Raw genomic sequence first — 21,051 nt, 5'->3', positions numbered from 1 at the left:
GACTGCATGAGAGTGGTAGCCTAGAGTGGAAAAATTCTTCAAAGATAGCAAGAACCGGAATCCATTCGGTCTCCTTGGTTTAAAAACTGGGAGTCCTGCTCAGTTTTCTCTACAGGTCCCACTTGTGCCAGGTTCAGGAATGTCTGTCTGTCCGTGAACTTGGTTCACAAGGTTGGGAGAAGGCTGTAGCCTCACTGGAGCAAATGGACCCAGAATCCAAAAGAAACGTTGTGGATTGTTAGTGCATTCTCACCCAAGGAATTTCCTTTACCGATTTGTCTCACTAGAGATGAAGAGTCTAGAGAGCTTCCTCATGCCCCCACCGTCAAAGGGTAAACATCCTGTGAGTGTCCCTGGCACACATCCTGGAAATGCTCCCCGGACAGGGCCCCGCTTCTTCCCCATAATGCCTGTGTCCTCTCCAGCCTCTGCCAACTTCTGGTCCCTTTTGACGCTCTTTAAGGTCATTGCTGTCAACTTTCAAAACACTTGGAATGTCTTTGTGACCTAGGTTAGTCTTTTGAACAGACTCCATGGAGAGTCCCGGCTGGGGACTGGCAGCTTTTATGGGTGGGAGGGGGGTGCCTTTCATCAGGGCCTCATGATTTACTCTGATTGCCTAAACCTGACCACAGCAAAGTGTGCAGTAGCTTTTACCTTGTTTCAAACGCCTGGCGGTAGTGGCCAGTCATGCAGTGTTCGTGGAAAACTGAGGTTCTGTATTTAGTTCTCTCTGCCCTGCATTTTATGGGGTCCCAGCTTTCCCCAAGGGCCACTGTCGATTTAGTCCTACTGTCTGCATATTCTCCTGATGACCTGTGTGCTTCCCACACTCAGGAACTGGAAAGTAGCCACTGTTAACCTCTTGGGTGTTCTTTGATACTTTTAAACTGGGACACACCTCAGATTAACATGTAATATATATTCTCAGACTCTAAACTTAGTGGGCAAGTCTAAGTCTGCTGGTTTCCCAACTGGAGTTGGCCCACCTGTAGCCTACTGAGAGGTTGACAGATGCCTGCCCCGAGCCACCTTGCCAGGTGCATGGAATCGATGCTGTTCAGCCTTAAACACTTTGCGTTTGTCCTCTGCCAGGTGACAACAGCCCTTGTCTCTTTTGCTAGGTATCATTGGTGGATTGACCAGTGTGATAACCTCAACAGTGGAAGGAGTGAAAACAGAAGGGGGTGTCAGTGGTTTCATTTCTGGCCTCGGGAAAGGGCTCGTCGGCACTGTAACCAAACCAGTGGCAGGTGCCTTGGATTTTGCATCGGAAACAGCCCAGGCGGTGAGAGACACAGCCACGCTCAGTGGCCCCAGGTCAGTGTCCGTGGGGGGAGTTACATTTGTAGTTTCCAGCCTAGCTCTGCTGCCTCTCCTCATCTATGCCGATGTGTTTAATCATATACTTTCTGCCTTAATGATGTGATTTTTTAAAAACTTGAATACCCGTATCTAAAATTTCTGACCTGCCTAATGTAAATACATGGAAACAAGGCACAGAACTCTGGCGTGAATTGTTCTAGATCTTAACCTATGTCTACATCTGTGATTTATTTATATCTAAAATAGTGTTTTCCTTCGTCAGAGAAGTTGGAAGTAGGATTACACCCTTACAGATGCCCCTGTTGACCAAACTAACCAGACATCCCCCACACACACACATGCCCATTAAGAAAACCATCAGGCTGCAAGCCATGTCTGGCTCCTAGTCTCTGTGGCACGTGCAGTTCACCACGTGAGTCTGTCCTGTCTCCGTTCTCTCTCCACTCAGATGTGCCAGCCATGGCAGGTTGGCAGGTCTGCTGTGGGATGCTCTCTTGCCTTGATGTCAGCAGAGAAGGAGAATCAGGGTAGCCCCTTTGGCTCCACGTCCCTCAGAATCCGACTACTTTCACGTAGCTCTTCATATTAGGAGCCTATTAGGAGCCTATTTGAGCCTTCCTTTTTCAGAGTGACTAATTGGGGATCTTATCAACAAAGGGTATAATGAATGTTACAGTTCCCAGCCAAGCTGGACGCCACTTAAGCCCAGAGGATTTTGCTGCTCCCTGCTGAAGAGATACTCTGTGAGTGAATTAGTGTGCCCTTTTAGACTGTCTAGGGCTGGGCCTTGTCCATACCCTATCGCTCTCTCAAATAGGATTTGAAGTAAAATCGTCCCCAATTAAAATGAAGCCATGTGTCTGTCACCAGGAAACCTTACGGATGACACATTACTGCAGGGGAAATGCTTAAGATTGTAGACTGGGACCATGTAATAAGTTCTGCCAGAATGTCTTCCATCTGGAAGCAGCTGCTTTTTAAAAAAGGATCTGTAGAGTTTACGTTAGTTGAGTTACATTCTATTCTCAGATACAGAGCTCAAAAGATCCTTGAGTGTATTTTGAAGCATTTATGAAGTTGGGGGGAGGGGCAGTAGGGAAGCTTCAAAAGTATTTCCAGTTAGTTTTTCCATGTCTGATGGAAGCCCCAGAAGTCTACCTCCACTAGGACAATGAGACCTAGCAACATGTGAGTGAAGCAGGAGATGCCTAAGAATTCCAAAAGAAATCTCATTACACAATCCCACAGTGGTCAAGGGATTGAGTGATTTGTTTCAAAAGAGGTCTGAGGTATATGCATTTAATTTTTAAAATATCATCTTGTAGGGGATCCCTGGGTGGCGCAGCGGTTTGGCGCCTGCCTTTGGCCCAGGGCGCGATCCTGGAGACCTGGGATCGAATCCCACGTCGGGCTCCCGGTGCATGGAGCCTGCTTCTCCCTCTGCCTGTGTCTCTGCCTCTCTCTCTCTCTGTGACTATCATAAATAAATAAAAAAATTAAAAAAAAAAAAAAGTTAAAATATCATCTTGTGCTTGGAAACTTCAGTGATGTCGACTGGAAGGAAATGATTTGAGTTTTCTACAGTGTTAGTCTGGAAGTCCTGATAAAGTTTTGCCTTCTTTTTAGGAGCACAGGAAAGGCACAAAGTGGTTGCCACAGAAACAAAAGCTGTCCTTGTCAGTTTCACTGGTTGCCCAGCGCTGACGTAGCAGGTTTCACGCCATGTCACCCGGTCGTTTCTAGTCAGTAAATCCTGATGGACAATTTTCTAAGGACTCGGTTGGGAATATAGCAGGAAGCAAGACTGGCCCCTGTCTTCAAGGACCTACAGTCCAGTGGGGAAGCAAACATAAAACAAATAATCATAGTAATAATTACTTGCTAAAATTGTGATAAATGACACAGGAGATGTACAGGATGCTGTGAGACTGTGTAACTGGAGAAGGCGAAGGGGAGAAGGAGGTTGGCTAACCTGTGGTCAGTGGCATCAAGAAGGACTTGTTGAGGAAAGTGCAGTAGTGTTATCCTACGCGTTATCCACTGGGCCACCGAGCCCCCTGGGAAGTGCTAATTAAGATGAAGCCTGAAGTATATGGTGGAGGCTGGCCAGGTAAAAGGGAAGAGTGAATCATACTCCAGGTAAAAAGGGGTCCAGAGAGGCTAGGCAACTCACCTGGAAACCAGTGGTAATCAGGCATTCTAATGGAAGTCTAGCTGCAGATTTCCTGAGACAGTTCTCTTCGTAGCCCTTCACTCCTAGAAACAAAAGCTAGTGGTAAGCGAGAAGCAGCCAGGCAGTCATCGGCCTGGAGACCTGGAGTCTTAAATGAGGGGGAAGTAAGCCTCTGCATCTCCTCTTTGTTCTTAGAGGAGCCAGTGGTGGGGGAGCCTTGGCCAAAGTTACCAGAGGTGAGTGGGACACGCAGAGGGCCGTCTAATTGGGAGCCTCAAAGAGATTTGGCCCTTTACCCTTTATTGCACTGACAAGGCATTACAGCTTCTTCTGAAACACTGACCAGTTTCCCTCTGTCCATTTGTCTGGGGTCCCAAAATAGGTTATTAACGAGCATCCATGTGTTAGAAAAGAACACATGGCCTGGAAAATGGCAGGTCTGGGTCCCCACATCCCTCTTAGTTTGAGGCCTTTGGTCAAGTCTCCCTGTCTCCTTAAGCCTCGGTTTTTCCATCTATAAATTGGGGGTAAATATACCTGTTTATTTTCTCTCTCAGAGGTCTGAAGCCCAACCAGTTATTTTAATGTGGATGTTCTAAGGAACTATAAAATGCTGGACAATCCTATTTTTGAAAGTCACATTAAAGGAGCACTGAGATTCTTGCAGGTGGAGAAATGTTTCAGTGCCCTGAGGGTTTGTTCTGATGACACTGTGATCTCTTAGGAACATACTAGTTCTACCAAGGGATAAATCACCCTGGTTTCTTGGAAGTGAGTTATAACCATCTCCAACCATCCCAATTGATTGAACAGGATCCAGGGGTGTTACTCAGGGTTTTTCCCCACTGTTTAGACAACAGGGACTAACAAATGATTTGAAGGGATTAGAAGTGAGATTCTGACCGAGGGCTGACCTGAGCCCAGGGACTGAGCCAGGAATAGAACCCAGGAGTCCAAGAGTTCTGCCTCTGAGTCTGCTCTTGGAACAAGACTTTCTGCTTCCTTTGTACTATTTCATCCAAGTGAAGGCTTAGATCTTAGCATCTATGTTTTAAATGACTCAAATTTTAAGCAGATGATAGCAGAGTAAGCCATAAAACTGTGAAAGAATATTCCTTCCAGTAATCCATCTGAAAAGTGGCCTTACAGGAAATATTGGCTCCTTTTTTGTGTTTATTTGAACATGATTTTATTTATAGGGAGCCCCTTCCTTGAGTTCTTTTAGACTAAAATACTTCCAAGTGCCTCTCCTTGGTGGAGTGTGCAGGCATTCCGAAGAGACAGTCACTCAACTTTTCCCTGAAATTGCCATGCCATCTGATAGTTCTTGGGAAGGCAGGTGGGGGTGGCAGGGAGAAGAGGGCGGAGGACAGCAGAGCCTTTGGCCTCCGCATGAATGTTGTAGACCAGTATCCCCTGCTGCATTCGTTAACTGTACAAGTATGTGTGGTTTGGAACCGAAATAAGAAGCCTTTTCCAAGGCAACGTTGTGCTGGCTCAGGTTGCATCTTCTAGTCTACGTGTATGGGGCCACATTTGTCTGTTCCCAAGTAAAGTTCATGAAAATGGCACAGCTGGCAGCCACACTTGTGGTGCCATGGAAGCCTTGTCGAAAGCCCACCGCTCTTCAAACAGGCCAGGTCAAAGCAGGGCACCCGCTGGGCTGCCTGCCCGGCTCCTGCGTGTGTGCTGGTATTTGACGGTAGTGTTTGGAAGGATAACTTGGGTGGGTAGAAAGCCGCAGAGACCCAGGGGCGGCCATTGCCCAACAGAAGGCAAAAATAACGTGGAAAGGAGGAGCTTCGGACTCCGGGCTATTTATTTGCTTGTTTATTTCTCTAAATACCATCTGTTGTAGGCTTTGGGTTACATGACATTTTGGGAAAGTAGCAGATGAAGATTTATGAAGCTGGACCCTGAACCTTCCTCCAAAATATTTCTTCACCTTTTTAGTCAAGGCCCAAAATGGGGAGAGAAGTGGGAGCTGCCAGAACTTGAAATATTTAAACTAATTTAGTGAAGCCCAGGAGTGGTGGGCTTATCTCCTTATTTAAGTTAGATAAGGAGGAACGGGGGTTTGCAGGGTAGTGATAGATCGGTGCTTAAGAATATAGCCACCAGGACTCTGCTGCGCTCTGGAGTCCCAGGAGCCCTGTATTGTGCCCGGACGTGTAAATTCCAGTTGCTCTGAGAGCTTTCGGGCAACCTTTTGGTTAATGTCACGGAAAAGATTTATGGCGGGCATATTTGACTTTTTCAGTAAAAACACTCCCAAGACACCACCCAAAATTTGTTAAAGACACTTTTCATTAATGGCCTCCTGGATGTGAAATTGAAGTGGATTTTCTCAAGCAAACATCCTTTTTGTTGCAGTGTTTGCTTCGTACCTATGACTCTCTAAGACTAAAAGGAAGAAAGACCCTGTTGGGTCACCAGAGCCTGAATGCAGTCAGGTTGGACAGGTTGGGGAAAGGGCCACAAAGGGAGTTTAGGAAATGCTGTCACTACTCTTTCCTAATGGAAGCAGTGCTTGTAATTACCCTGCAAGCAGCCGTTTGCTTTCCTTGTATTGCACATAACACATTAAGCAGAACTGGTTTGAAATGAGCCTTCGGGGAACTTCCAAAGGTACAAATCTTAATAAAAACTACAGTGTTTGTCAGGATGCACCCATGCTATCAGTTTTTTCCACCAGTGTTCCTCCTAAGGCAGAGGAGAGTGGGCTGACATCCCATGTAGCTGGGGGCAGAAGCAAGTCCGATATTGCTTGGGAAAGTTTATCTTTAAACTCTAAATGAATTTTACCTCTCATCCTGTATTTGTTTTCATAAGATGTTTTCAGTTGCTACCTACCAAAATTAACCCTTCACAAAGATACACCAGGTCATCCTGTAGCTTCTGCCTCATTCACATTTAAGAGCTACAAGGTATGCTTTCCAGATGAGTCCTCTAGACCCACGGAGCATTGATGGAAAGACAGGTAAACGAACACGAGTGGAAAGCCAGAGCCTAGTACATAGTTGACCCCGAGGCTCAGTTTCTGATCTTTGGGCCGATCTGTCTATCGGCTTGGTAGCGGTCTGCTGCTTGGGGCAGCCAGTGCAGTGGTGGACATGCCAGCCTTATCAGGAGAAGGACTTTGATTTCAGTGGCACTGAGAAAGGATTGCTGTGTCCGTCCAGAGGGAAGGGACTATTCATACCTCCCCTCTGCTGTCCAGAAGTGGTACATTGGATATGGGGCAGCCACCCATCCTGTCTCCTGCTCACCCTTGGGTATGTAGGAGGTGAAAGCCATACGGTCTCACTTCCTGATCCTGCCAAACCAGGCCTTTCCAGAGAATGCCCCAAGGTGGATGGATCATTTTCTCACTCTTTCTGAGCAACCCCCACAGAAGAAACCACATTCAGAGCCATGTCACAACATAGGATATCTTGCTTGGGTCTGAGTTTAAGCTGATGAAGTTCCAGGGTAAGATATTTTTTAGAAACCTCTTTCATGCCTTATAAGTTAAAATTCCTCTCATAGGAACCCAAGCAGGGAGATCTTATTTTTTCTAAGACAGACTTCTTCCCTCTTGCTGAACTGTAAATACCGTACTTTGCTTTCACTCAGAGGCTCCAGACGATGCCACTCTTGTTATAACATAACTTATGGAAAGCTCAGATCTGTTGCTGAAAAAAAAAAATGGAAACCTGCACACACGTATTTGAAAAGAGTCTTTCCACTTTTGAAATCCCATGACTCATTTTTATGCAAGATTATCTGTTAAGAAAAAAAAACACTTTTTTGGTCATGGTACATTATAATCGTTTCTAGAAAGGAGAGTGTCTGTTTTTTGCCATTTTTGGCATGCAGAGATGACTGGCTTTGGAAAACGGCACAATCCTGTTTCCAAAAGTAAAAATAAATTGAATCTATGCGTGTACATCTTTTAAGTACAATCCCTGTATCTCAACCAACAGGTCTTTGCTCAAAGAAAATAGGATGGAAAGTGTGTAGTGCTTTCAGATCTTTGTCTCCTCCATTTGAAAATTAAGTGATCAATCCAGCCATTGTACATGTTGGGCCCTTTCCTTGCTCAGTGATTTGGTTAGTAAAACTCTGAGGGACTGCATTTAAGATTTTTGCTTAAAATGGTGTAGAATGGTGTAGTCCTTCCTGAGAAGAATTTGTATTTTGTGCATTAGAGAAGAACTGAAAAGCCATCTACTGTTTCTGGGATTCCTCTGCAAAGGTGTTATGGTCACTTATTTGGGGGTTTTGATGACTACGTCTCTAATGATTTTCCCTTATAGAGTCATCCCTTGTTGCCCAGGATGAACTAGGAATTCCCCCTTAAAGAGAGGAGCCAGGTTTGAGTTCCAGTCCCCTGCTCCCAAAAAGCTTCAGGTGTGAGGTAATTGTGAGGTGCATAGGGGACCAGCAGGCTGGCCGGGGGTAGACTGTAGTGTTGCATCACAAGGGAGAGCTTATAATCCTGGGGGCAGGAAAAGGTAGGCGTGGGGGTGGTAGTGAACCCAGAGTCTCCCTGCCCTCGTACCTTCATTTAGTCTGTTTTGCCAGACCGCCTCTCAAAGACAGATTCTTGCTAAGTTTCTCACTAACTTGTCAAGTAGGGGGAAATAAGATTGCATCTGTAAAACATTTTAATCACTATATACTCTGAAAAAGGAAAGGAAGGAGAGAAAGGAAAGAAAGGGAAACTTTTCTTATATTGGGTTTATACAATTCAATGCAAATCGGGTTAACAGCGTTCCTCGTCTCTGTCCTTAGCGGATTTACTCAGATACGTAGAGGAAACTGATGTCTCAGCGAGCACAAAATTTGTCCACGTGGGTCCTTTTAGAACACAGGCTCTCAAAATATGGTGTGAGGACCCCTAGGGAACCTCAGCCTTTCCCAGGATCCATGAGGTCAAACTTGTTTTTTATACATTTAAATAACCATTGTTATAATAATATTCTCTAATGAACGTACGGTGGAGTTTTCTGGAAGCCACACAATGTGTGATACTGCACACAGCGATTGACTGTAGAAGCAGATAAGAGAATGCAGCTGTTTTCTATTAAGCAAGACTTAAGGAGATTTGCAGAAATGTAAACCAGTGCCACTCTTCGCACCTCCTTCCACCCACGCGTATGCGCCAGCCAGCAGGCGCCGTACCGGGCTCCTTCCCCGACGGGATGCTCTGATGCTCCGTCGCCCCGCTGGCCAGTAACACCTGTCGCCAGCGGTGGACTAATGTGGATTCAGCAGCGGGAGCCCCATGAGAGGACGCTTCACCTTGGTGTCCTGCTGGCCCTCGTCCGCCCTCCTGGTTTGCTCCTGACTTTTACTGGGTTTCTTGAGGTAACAATTGGAAAGATTGTGTTACGTACCAGGAGACCTCTCACGATCATTTACCCAGTTCAGTCCCTCACCTTAGCAGCGTGGGGAGTGAGGAGCACCTTACCCCGAAGCCTAAGGTCCATCCTGTCCAAGGCCACTTGCTCCCGCGGGCTCGGCCCCGAGCTGGGTCGGGACCTGGAGGAGTGCGCACTAGGTCGGCGTTTACGTGGCAGAACCTGAGCTCCGCCGCAGCGAGGCTGGTGGAGCAGGACAAGCCCGTGGGATGTGGATGCGCTCCTTTGAACTCTCGGGGGAAAGCGGGTTTTATGCGGCAGGTCTGTGTTAACACCAGAGGCAGCTCCTGCTAGATTGTCCCTAAACATACTTCAAACATAGGTGATGCCAGGGGTGACCCAGGCAGCATCATGAAATCCCGGGGACTGCAGGAAACTTCAGAGGAGACTCAGAGCCCAACTTGGCTTGTCTTTGTGGGGAGGGTGGGCCACGGGAATCCTGGGGCCTTCGGACCAGTTGGATCCGATGGAACCTCCCTGCGTGCGCCAGGATGGACAGAGGGCAAAGTTCATCCGTTCTTTAGACTTCCCAGATCCACCGCAGCAGCACAGGCAGGATGGTAATGACTGGCACCTGCCCACTTCCGGAGGCGCGAAAGGCCGGATCACCATGTGGGTGTTCATATCCCTCGTGAAAAGATGAGAGCCTCTGAGACTTACTCTGTTTTTTGCTTGACTTGTTGAGGGGCCCCGTTAGTTCAGTTGGGCTGATTCTAAACGTGAGATGCTCTGATCGGTTGCTTGGTAAACACACTGGTTCAAGTATAGGCAGATTGACAGCAGAGATGCATTAATTGGTGAAGTGTTGCCTTCTCCTGTGTTCCGGGCATATCCTAGGTATTCAGTGCTGAGAATATTTAAATACTCGAGGACAAACTGCTTTGAAGAATCTTCCAGATTCTTGAGAATCACCAAGTTGTTTGTATGTTAATACTTTTAATTTGGTCTCATGCTTATTAAAACAAGTTTCCTATCACTTCCTTGAAGTACCTCTTTATTAGTGACTTGATTTACTGTTTGTTCTTGGAAACCGCAACTTGCATTTGTGTTGTGCTCTATTTTGGGGAGGCTTGGCGGTTTTTCCAACCTTATGAACAGGTCTGTCACTACTCTTTCAAAACTCTTCAATGATCTCTGCTCTTTCTACCTTCTATTGCTAACTATTATTTAATTTCTGTATTAATAAAAACAACGATTTTAAAAAGCTATGACTTTGACCATGATTATCTCACTATAACAAATTTTTTTCTAAAGATTTTATTTATTCATGACAGACAGAGGCAGAGACACAGGCAGAGGGAGAAGCAGACTCCCTGTGGGTCTTTTAAAATTAAATTGTATTTTGTCAAAGTAGATATATGTCCACCCTTTTAAAAATCAAAAGACTTCTACATGTCTGAAAATAAAAACCACCAATCTCCTGCCCCACTTTTCCCTACCTCTGATTTCTGCTCCCCCAGAGACAACCACTTTCAACACTTTTGATTTGGAAGTATTTGCTTTTGTGTTTCTTAAAAAAAAAAAAAAAAAAAAAAAGTGCTATTTCTTGCTATCATTGGACTTCCTAGTCCCTCCCCTTCTTGTTAGTCTAGGTATATTGTTCTTTTTGGGTTAATCAGTATTCAGTTTTTACGTTATTCTGACTATACCAACAGCATTCCCAGGGAAGCTACCTAGGTTACTATGACTATGTTTCCTTTCTGGTTTCTTTTTTCTCCTTGGAGTTAGTAACTTTGATTATTGTTGTTTGCTTAGTTTGCCACATGCATATTCCCATTTCATCCTCAAACTCTTACTCACTTTCAGCTTTTCTTGCTCCAAGTGTAGTAAGTCCTTAAGAAAATGTTTTTTTTCTATCTGCCTATTACTAAGTTATCCACAAAGTCTTCTCTGTGTGCTTAAAAATGCATGATGAAGCAGTTTATCGGTGTTCGGATTTTTCTTGCACGTTCCTCCCTCTGGGTGCCCCTGCTCCTGTCCGGACTGACCCGACTGCTCTCTAGAGTTTTTTTCTTCCATTGGTTTGTTTTGGCCTTTTTCTTTCATGAACAGAGACAGTCCTCAGGTGGGTGTTTCTTGACCGTTCTGCTCCTCTTTAAAGCAGAGGCGCTGGTGGGCAGCCCGGAGCCCTATGCGGGGCCTGGGGCCCTCCCGGGCTGGGAGAACAGGGGGCCTGTGGCCTCCAGTCCTGTGTTGAGGAGGAACGGGCTGCAGGTCTAGCTGCTCTTTAGGCTTTTAGCCCATCTTACTGTTTTCACCACCCGACACACTCGCCTCCCTGTTCCTCCCTTTCTGCCCAGGCCGCCCAAGCTGCCTGGTGCCCGAGTTTCTGAAATTTGGTGGGTTTTGCTCTGTGGCTCCCACTCCCAGGCTTACTTTTCAGCACCATGTGTCCATCTGCTTTTCAGCTTCTAGAATATTGTTGACACCTTCTCTTTATCCTTTTGGATTTGTGCCATCTGTATCCCTTTGCTTTCGCGTTAGAGAGGTCTCTGGACTAAATCTGTCATATTTAATCAGGAGCCCTATAACTTGGACTTTTCACTCATTCATTCATCCTTTCTTGACGTCCTTTCCCCTTCATATCCAACCAGTAGCTATGAATTAATGTGGTTTTAGCAAAATCCATCTCCATTATTTCTGTTAGAGCATTCTTTAAGCTTGGTGGTAGTGAGAAATTGAATAATAACGTTCTTGCTGCCACTTTCTGACCTGTGCTGTGATCTAGGCGTTGCTGTAGGGACTTTACATGTATCACCTCATTTAATCAGCACGGCTGCTTCTGAGCAGCGTCTGCTTGGGCGGCCAGCGGCCCTTCCTTCCCGGGAAGGTTTAGAATGCCTCTGGTGAGAAGTCGTGGCTACTCCCAACCCCAGCTTTCAGTCTGGTCTTGGCCTTTAATCTCTCATTCTGTGTGTTGTAAAGAAACAGGTTGTAGAAGGCTCTTGTCAGATCCCAGGAACATGAAAGAAATAGCACACCCCACGGTAGTGACAAGGCCCTGTCACCACCCCTCCTGGAACCATAAAAGCTATTCAGAGGGGCCGGCAGCTGGTGAGCGAGCGTACTTAGATCCTGGGTGCTGATGGGGGTTTTGTAGTTTCCAAGGGAAGTTGCTGAAAGTTTTCTTATCTTGACACTCCAAGGGCAAGAGGTCTTTCTTCAAAGAGAAGCGCTCGTTTCAGAAAGAGATGTGGAAAGAACATAAAATCACAGATCTTCCCCAGTTCTGGAGAAGAAATGGGAAGTAGCACTGTGGTAGCCGGTGTAAAAAGAAACCAAGCGTTGGCAGGCAGCCGGGAGGGGTTCCCGCAACACGGCTTGGTCCCCACGTCGCGAAGCCGGGTTGGGGGCCCCGTGGGCCGCGCGGGCCCTGAGGGGAGAGTCTTCTCAGCCCCGCCACTGGGGCCAAGCGCTGCGCGTGGGCCCGTCCGCCCGTCCCCGAGCACCCGGCCAGGTGGGGCGCGAACCCGCGCGGGCCTGCGGCCTTGGGCACGAGCAGCCCTTGACGAAGGTGTGCGAGGCCACGAACTCGCTCTGAACCCGCGTGTGAAGAGCAGGTGATCGCGCGCTATTGTTAGCGTCTGTAAGTGATCCGGCCGTGGGGCCGAGCGGAGGTCAGCCAGCAGCCCCGTGACATGGAAATCTGTCCCGGGGCCAGGTTTGTCGGGTGGGCCTTACGTAGCCAGTGTCTCCAGTCGTTGGCCTGTGCTGCCTGCGGGGCCGCCGCCGGGAGTGAGGGGCCTGGGACAGCTGACGGGCGCGTCCAGCGCTGTGGTCAACAGCTTTGAAAGCATTACGTGGTTTGGACAGCACTCCCCGAAACAGTTCTGTTTTCCAGACGACGACAGTCCGCTGTCGAGTGCAGGGAGGGCTGTGGAGGGGAGCGTCCGGCCCTCCGGTGGGGCCGCCGGCGCCCTCGGGCCTGTCCCTGAGTCCCGCGGGTCCTGGTGCAGGCCGTCCCTGGGTCCCCGGGTCGGTAAACAAGCGACAAAGTGCTCTCGGGGGCGGGGCTAGAGCTTAAAAGGAAGAACTCGCTCTCGTTTCTGTAGATGCCACGGGCTCTCTGGGCTCTGGAAGAGGCGAGGGGCTCGTTCTAAGTGCTCATCGCCGAATTCGTTTCGGAGCGCACCTTCCCAGTTGTCCTGTTCCCGGAAATGTAGCTCCTGTTGCCTTCTGCTCCTGGGGGATTCGAGGTGTCGCAGGGCGAGGGAGGTGGCTCGCAGGGGAGTGGCTCCGGCTTGGCGATTCACGCGGGACCGTGTGAGACGTCCAAAGTGGTGCGGCAACAAATTTTTTTTCAAAACCTTCTACTGAATCCTAATATACCACAGGCTTTTTTGTGGTGGTTGTGTTAAATCTGGGGATAGGATTCTCAGGATTTTATTGTTATTCCCAAAATGCAGCGCTGGTGCTGACAGAGTGGCGTGGAACATCATTGGATTTATTGTGCCAAAGTGACAGCAGTTGACATTCTTTCAGTGTGTCAGCGTAGGATCAGTTCCTCCTTGACTTGAGTCTCTGCGATCAAAATAACTTATCTGGATGTTCCCTTTGGGTGTTGGAGGCAGCATGGCCTCTTGGCAAGAGGGCACGGTCATAAATCGTGGGACCAGAGCCCTGATTTCAGCCCTGACGTCCCTCTGCCTTGTGGTTTTGGGCCAGCAGCCTATTGTCCCCTCCTTGGGTGAGTCTCCCCACTTCTGAGGGAGCGAGGAGTGAGCGGCATCCTGGCCGGGTCACGTCTGCCTAGCTGAGGTGAATAACTCCCTGAGGAGCGGCACTGGGTGGGCTCCTTCGCCATCACGGAGGAAGCTGGGCACAGGGACCAATAAGGAGCCCAGGCAGGACGTATGAAAGCTTGATCATATGTTCTAAAAATAAAAAGGCAGCAGGTTAATCTGAGGCAGTGTTGTACCTAAAATATTCCTGAGCAGCCCTTGGCCCTGGCCTGAACCCCAGCTGGGCTTAGCACCATCGAAGTCCGTTACATCTAATCCCCCAAGGGGTTGAATCTGTGGCCATGCCTGCCCTGTCACTGCCTCCGCCCTCCCTCTGATTCCACGTCTGGGAAAACTGAAGTGGCCCCAGACGCAGCAGCGAGATCACACGGGCGCAGCGTGTGAGGGCAGCCTCCGTACAGCGTAACGTCCGGGCCAGCACACACACACGCACGGCTTCCCGTGTGCTCAGTCACCGCAGTGGCGCTCACTTGACCGTGATGCACCTTCTGTGAGCTGATACCCAAGAAATCAGTGTTTTAAAAGAAAGAACAAAACCTCGATGGAGGGCATTTTACATCAAGAATGGATGTGCGTGGTATGAAAAAGCAAATTCCAAAACATACTCCCTTTCAGTTCCCAAACTGGTATCAGAGTAGTCCTTCTCAGCCCTACACACGATGCTGGAGTAAGTGACAGTGCCCCGGAGCGCGTGGAGGACGTAACCCGGAGAACCCGGGAGACAAGTATGTGCAGCAGCGAGACTCCGGACAACGTCTCTGGCCTTGGGTGGTGGCGGCTGCTGCTGCACCCTTCTTGGGAGCAACTTGCCTTTTTTGGAGTCAGGCCTCATTGGCTACTTACGATTGTATGTCCCCAAATATAGTCATCCAAGTGACCCCGAGATAAAGTCCCCCAGGAAGTGGGGGCATCCAGATCACTGTGTAGAAGCTCTCAAAGTCCATCTTGGCCCATAAGAGAGTCTCATTCTCAGTGGTGAGCTTTTCTACATGTTAATATGTCAGGGAATCTTGGTGCATTGGGGCTCCTGACGGGCCACATGAGGCTTCAGAAGACCTTCTGTGGGCCCCGGACACCCAGCGGAGACAGGCTTCGTTTCTGAGTACGATGTAACCTGTGCGATGATGTGGGCGTGCGCGGGTGCTTTGTACACTGCCCTGGGAGAGGTGAGGCGTTCTTATGACTAACGACTTCACTGAACCCCGAACGCACATGTGAGTAACTAGAGGCAGATTGAATAGATTACATACTTTTGAGAATTTCCTAAATTAGCCTACCTAACTTTTTCTTGCCCTTTTCTCTTTCCTGACTTCAGTAGTTCTCTGTAACTTTTTTTTTTTTTTAATAAACCCAGAACAAATAGTATACAGTGGAAGAAGTGCCATAGAAACAGGGATTCTCAGTAGCTAGAGACAGTTTTCTGTGATCCATTCATTCCATGGCACCTCCTGTCTACCCAGAAAAAGGTGCTTTGGGCTTTCAAGTGACAGAGTCATTGGCTCATCTCATCAGCACAGGGGACAAGGAAATCTTTGAGGAAAACACAAAAATGTGTGTACAGTTCATTCAGAAATAAACACATGGTAAAAAAAAAAAAGAAAAAGAAAAAAAAGAAAGAAAGAAAAAGAAATAAACACATGGTTAGTTCCCATCAGGAGGCACGACTTTCACCTCCGGATTGAACGCGGCCCACATTTGGAGCAGACCGCTGGCCTCGCCAGACTCCATCCAAGATGCGCGTGTTGTTGCTAGTGTGCTAGTCCTAGTCTAGTACCGTGTCACAAGCTTGGGCCTAGGCTAGCACGGCATAACACTGGCCCCCAAAAAGGCCAAACTGGCAGGAAAGTGCTTCTAAAGCCAGCAGTGACCCCCCTCAGAGGCTCTCCTACCTGGTCCTCTCAGCACGTCTTTGGTTTACTTTTGGCTTAGGGTTTTGTTTTTCCCCTCTGCTCCTCTCACTCCTTGCTCTTTAATGCTTAGACTTTGGTTGGAAGGGTTCTGGCAATCACTCTAGACTCCCAGTAGCCTCATTTAGAGGTGGACCCTCACAGCATGCTGGTTCACATGATGGACCGTGGGTTGGCAGCTCACCCCTTGGAGAGCCTGCATTCAGATGGCGTCCTCTGGGATTAAACTCCAAAACTGAAGCGAAGGCCTGCCCGTCAGGCTGATTGTTCCACCCTTTGTGTACTAATCGGAGATACTCCAGATCCAGGAGAGAGCTCGTGGGCAGACCCAGGACCTTCTCCGGTTTGAGGACAGGACACCGGATCCCCTGCTGCCTCCCTTCGGAGCGTCCCAGCCTTGTAGCCAAGGGCTGGAAAATGAGTACTTTTTCCTGGATCAGTATTAAAGCTCAGACCAGCTACCAGTCAGTGTTTGCGTTCTCGTCCCCTGCGGGCCTGGGAAGACTGGAGCGTATGGCGGTGGACCGTGGCTCCTTTTCATGCTCTGAGGGCAGGCTTGCCCTGACGGTACCCCCGAATTCACACGTTCACCTGGAGGTGCGCCCCAGGAAGACCCGGTTGCCGTCTCAGAGATGGTTTAGCAGAGATCAGACCGGAGATTTTGCTTTCGTGAGAACCAAGTGCAGTCATACGTTCAGGAACAGCTCCGGGCCTATATGTAGGGCCCAGGGCCTGCTGGGATGGGGTTTTACACTTGGGCTGTCCTTTTGCCCTTCCACTGAACTCTTTCATTTCAGTCATGAGCAAACAGTCAGCGCCTGAACTAACAACCCTGCAGTCCTCCAGAGCACGGCTCGCTTACAGTACCGAACAAAGGGAAGGAGGGCCGCGTGGGCCGGCCCAGGCCAAGGAATGCGGCTTCAGGGTTCTGCTCCATAAATTTAACCAGCACGACGAAAAGGAGATAATATGAGCCTTCGTGATGATCTGAAAGGGGGAGGTTCTGTGTCCCATTGATTGCGGTCTGGCCCAGCGCCAGGCCCAGGCCTGACCGACAGTTGAACCATATCGTTAAGGCGTGTAACACAGCTCGAGTCTTGTACGGCCGCCAACGAGTACATGTCCACAGGGCAAACGTTTATAAGGAGCTGGGCCGGCCGTCCCGGTTAACCCTCTCACGCCGCGCGAGGGGCCGCCCGCCCGCCCGCCCTTCGGCACTCGTCCGGCCCGGGCCACGGCGGAGCCGCGCGTGTCCTCCGTGACACGGCGCCTGGGGACGAGGCGGGCCAGAGGCGCTGTGGAGAGCGCTTCCCTCGGGAGCAGCCCCCCCCCCCCCCCGAAACGGGACACCGCGGCGCTTGATTCAGCGGAGCCCCGTGTTTGCGGTATAATGTTGCCGAGGGAAGCGGGGCTGACAGCGCAGGAAAGCCAGCCGTGTCCCCTCCGCGGGGCGGGCGCGCTCGGGCCGCTCTGCCTTCCCGCCCCGCAGTGACGCCGCCAGGGCCGAGCCCGAGGGCCCCGGCCGCGGGCGCCACGGAGGGAGCGGGTGGGGACACCGCGGCCTGGGCTGTGCGCAGCGAGGCCGGAAGCCCCGCCTGTGCTCAGAGACCGAGGAAAGCAGCGGGCCGAGGGGTGCCTGGTGCCCTCCATCCCTCGGCCACACTGAGGGCCGACGTGTCTTCTGTCCGCACCGTCCAGCAAGACCTACGTTTCTGCCCTTTCCAGAGAGCTGGTGTGCGAGGGGCCAGGCGTCAGGTGCAGACCTGTGTCCCGGCGATGGAGCTCCGGGTGCCCAACGCTTAGGCCTGCACACACTATTCTAAGCATTTTATTTGTATCTGTGTTATTTATTTATTTTTTTAAAGACTTATTTATTTATGAGAGACACAGAGAGAGAGAGAGAGAGGCAGAGACACAGGCAGAGGGAGACGCAGGCTCCATGCAGGGAGCCCGACGCGGGACTCAATCCCGGGTCTCCAGGCTCATGCCCTGAGAGGCATGGCAGAGTAGGCGGCGCTAAACTGCTGAGCCACCCGGGTTGCCTGCATTTTATTTTTATATGTTACTGTCAGTACAGTTTCATTTTCACAGCAGCCCAGTGACATGGGCACTTTATATGCCCTATTGACAGGTGAGAAACACGAAGCACAGAAAGGTTATGTGACTGGTTTAAGATCCTAAAGATAGGGAGAGGGAACCAGATTTTGAAGCCTGGCAGTGTGAGTGCAGAGCACACATTCCTAACTTCTGTGCTGCTTCGGGATCATCTCTTGGTCTTCCCCATCAAAAGACTTCCTGACTTAAAGCTGAGGCTTCTTGGGGAGCCGGGGTGGCTCAGTGGGTTAGGCATCTGCCTTAAGCTCAGGTCATGATCCTGGGGGCCTGGGATCGAGCCCCACGTCAGGCTCCCTGCCTGCTTCTCCCTCCTTCCCAATAAATAAATAAAATCTTTTAAAATGAATAAATGAATAAATGAATGAATGAATGTGAGGCTTCTTACCAGGTCTCATGACCCACTTCCTTTCAACTCTTGGATATGGCTATGGAGTGTGGGAACAGGCCTCTGACCCAGAAGATATGGGAAAGGATGCCAGTGCGGTTGTTGGGGGAATGGGATATGTGTGTGTTTTGGGGGCCGCAGAGGTAGTTTCTGTAAACTTTGGATCTCATCACGTGAAGGATGCTTATCACATTCACTCCCCCCTACCAGCTTAACCTAGAGACAGTGCAAGAGGACCAGGAGAGACCCTCGTCTGCTGGCATCCATGCTTGGAGAACCTCCTCACTGACCTTTGTGCCTAGGAGTGTCCCAGCTCCTCCCTCCCGTACCCCCCACCCCCACCAGTGATAAGCCTGCAGCCTTCCAATGCAGAATTTGTCCGTTTCACAAACCAGCAGTGATACATCCTGGTTCCACCCCGCCTTTGCTCTGCCATCCAGCAGAAGCCGTCCTCACCAGCTGGTCACCCGGGAACTGCAGCTGCTACACGGTACAGGAAGCCTTGGAAGGAGACCGTCCAAGTAGTATGTGCTGTAACTTCCTTTTCATGGCCAAGGCTAGCTTCTGCTTACTTTGGTGCTATGGGGCCTGAAAAAAATGCTTTTAGGGGTAGGAGCGCCTGAAGGCTGGCCTGCACGGAGGTCATTGGATTCCCTTCAGTTATGCTTCCTATGGTCAAGGTGCCTCAGAATCCTGGGTGGAACTTATGGTGTAGACTCCACAGAACAATTGCTAAATCCAAAGTTTAGCAGACCTTGGTACTAAATGTCTCTTAAGGGCACCTGTTTGGAGGTTCTCTTTGTCACCTATTTGAATGCATTTGACATCAAGGCGCTGTGCTGTACCTGGCCTTTTGAAGTATGCTGAGAGAGTAGCAAGCAGTTAAATTGTAGGAGGAAATTCTGCTTTTTCAAATTGTTTTTGTTCAGTTTAACAATGATTGGAGATGCCATGAGGTAGCCAGATGATCCACTAACTAGGATTTATAGAAATTTTTATTTGCAAAGATTTTAATACAACGTTTTAGGAAGTTTCAGTGCTTCATGTACCATGCAGAAGGAAGTCCAATGTGAGCCTTTGACTCTGAGTGACCCTCTGGAAGGGGAACGATGAAAAGCAGCTGAAGAGTCGCCTCTTGTCTTATGTGTGACTCACCCTTCTTTGTCTGCATCAGGGTTGTCCCAGGCCTGCCTGCTTCTCTCCACCCCGAGGAGCTTGGTCTTTGGAAAGCCACATGCCTGCTCCCCCTACCTGCCTCTACCTCGAGGTCCCGAGGGAGAAACCAACCGTCAGCTGGCAGGAGAGGCTAGAATAGAGGTTGTGTATTCGCCGTTGGCAGAGTAGGGAGACATGCTGTCACTTCTGCTCTGGGGAGATGACCAGATGCACCTGCTTTTCCCAGAGGTGCAGTGAGACTCAGGCAGAGAGGCTGGTGCCGAGTGCTGATGGGCCTGTGCTTCTTGCAAGCCTGTGTCCCAGTGCCTGGGGAGGCCACTTGCAGAAAGCACATGGTGGAGGGGGCTGGCCCAGATCCGAGAGGACTTCATTCCACTGTCCCCTCTGTCTGAAAGGATCTAGCATCTTTCCCTGCTGCCTCCTGGGCTCCCAACAAGCTCTAACACATGCTGAATCCACATTTTTTTCTAGTCCTGTACAGGCAAGCCCCAGTCCGACAATTCAAATGGGCTCAGTCTTGTTGGTTCTTGTTTCCCAGGAGGACAAGGTGCTCTGAAGGTTTGGCGTCGACTCTGACCCAGGGGGTGCGTCTGCTTTTTGCGAAGGCATAGAAATGCACCTGAGATGACCCCGTGCCCTTTTCTTTCATTTTTTGAATTCTCACCACCTGGACCATTAATTCTGCTTTCAAAGGGGGATGGGGAAAGGAGAACATTTCAAAGCAAAACTGATTTGGTCTGTGAACTGGCTTGTCTTCTAGGTTGTACTTCACCCTGATGAGAATCAGAAAGGACAGTCTATAAGCCCCTGAAATGCAATTTCCAGTGAAACCCGAACTTCACTCTAGTGGCTCTGCAGCTGGAGAGCCTCAAAACCAGTTCCAGATGTTCTCTCTCCCCGTGTTCGCAGGAAGGAAATTTCGGGCAAGCTGGGAGGCAGAGTGCTCTTGCTTCTGCCCATTCTGAGAGTGCTCCTTTTGCAGCCCCTGACTTGCCTCACAGGGCTTGTGTAGGGAGAATGCTGTGAGCACCTGGGCTTCAGCCAGGTCCGCCACCTCCCACTCATCCGTCAGGGCACGTTGCTCTGAGCTGGCCGCCTGCTGCAAGCAAGAGAAGCCCTGGCTCTGCTGTTCAAGGTCAGAAAGCAAGATAGGGCTGGAAAAGGAAGTCAGATGGGCTGGGAAGGTAGCCTCCTGCAGAGGACCCTCAGGTTCCCAAAACAACCCCAGTGGCCCTCACCACCATCAGTACAGGGTGGGCTGTGCCTCCCGGCCTTGGAGGATGCAGTGGCGGAGGATAGTAGTGGTCAATTCATTGCCCCTTTCCTCTTGAGAAATCTCCACTCGGACTGCTCCTTATTCCAGAAGAAACCGATTCTGGATGAAGCCTGGCCATTCTGACTCTTTCTAGTCTGTATCCAGCCCATGCTTGTGGACAGTATGTGACGGAAATTTGTACTCATTTGTGCTTTAGACGTTTTGGTGTTTGAGACCCTGCGCCCTGAATCATCTTCTAAAGAATAGTCCCTGTCGTTTGAGTTTGAAAATATGTACAAATGTGAGCTGTTGCGGAAATTCAAACGTTATATGAGCCCTTACAGTGTGTGGACACTGTTCCCAAAACCTGCAAGGTACCTTGTCGTAGCAAACCATTGAAATAGATACTGTTATTCCCATTTTAAAGAAGAAAAGAAAAAAAAACTCAGTCGCACTGGCCATTGATAATCACCAAAAGGCTAACAGTTGCACCTTGGGCGGGTATCTCTGTGTGTACATAGATATGTGTGTGTGTACGTGTGCGCACACGTATATGATTTTACATGA

The 21,051-nt window shown here is 49.4% G+C and overlaps 1 protein-coding gene across 20 annotated transcripts in view; it reads left to right on the top strand.

Moving 5' to 3' along the window:
• The window catches only part of VPS13D (vacuolar protein sorting 13 homolog D), a 316,308-nt gene that overhangs the window by 267,426 nt on the left and 27,831 nt on the right, over positions 1-21,051 (top strand). For 15 of the 20 annotated variants that reach the window (XM_049107151.1, XM_049107184.1, XM_049107181.1 and 12 more), the window contains one exon: positions 1,125-1,320. In XM_049107151.1, coding sequence (XP_048963108.1) covers positions 1,125-1,320 — 196 coding nt within the window. The other 5 variants (XM_049107176.1, XM_049107173.1, XM_049107168.1 and 2 more) reach the window with 5 other exon arrangements.

This window comes from Canis lupus, chromosome 2 (genome assembly GCF_003254725.2).
Source record: "Canis lupus dingo isolate Sandy chromosome 2, ASM325472v2, whole genome shotgun sequence".
In the NCBI taxonomy this organism is placed as follows: domain Eukaryota; kingdom Metazoa; phylum Chordata; class Mammalia; order Carnivora; family Canidae; genus Canis; species Canis lupus.
Note: the sequence above shows the minus strand (reverse complement) of the source record. Positions and strands in the feature narration are given on the sequence as shown.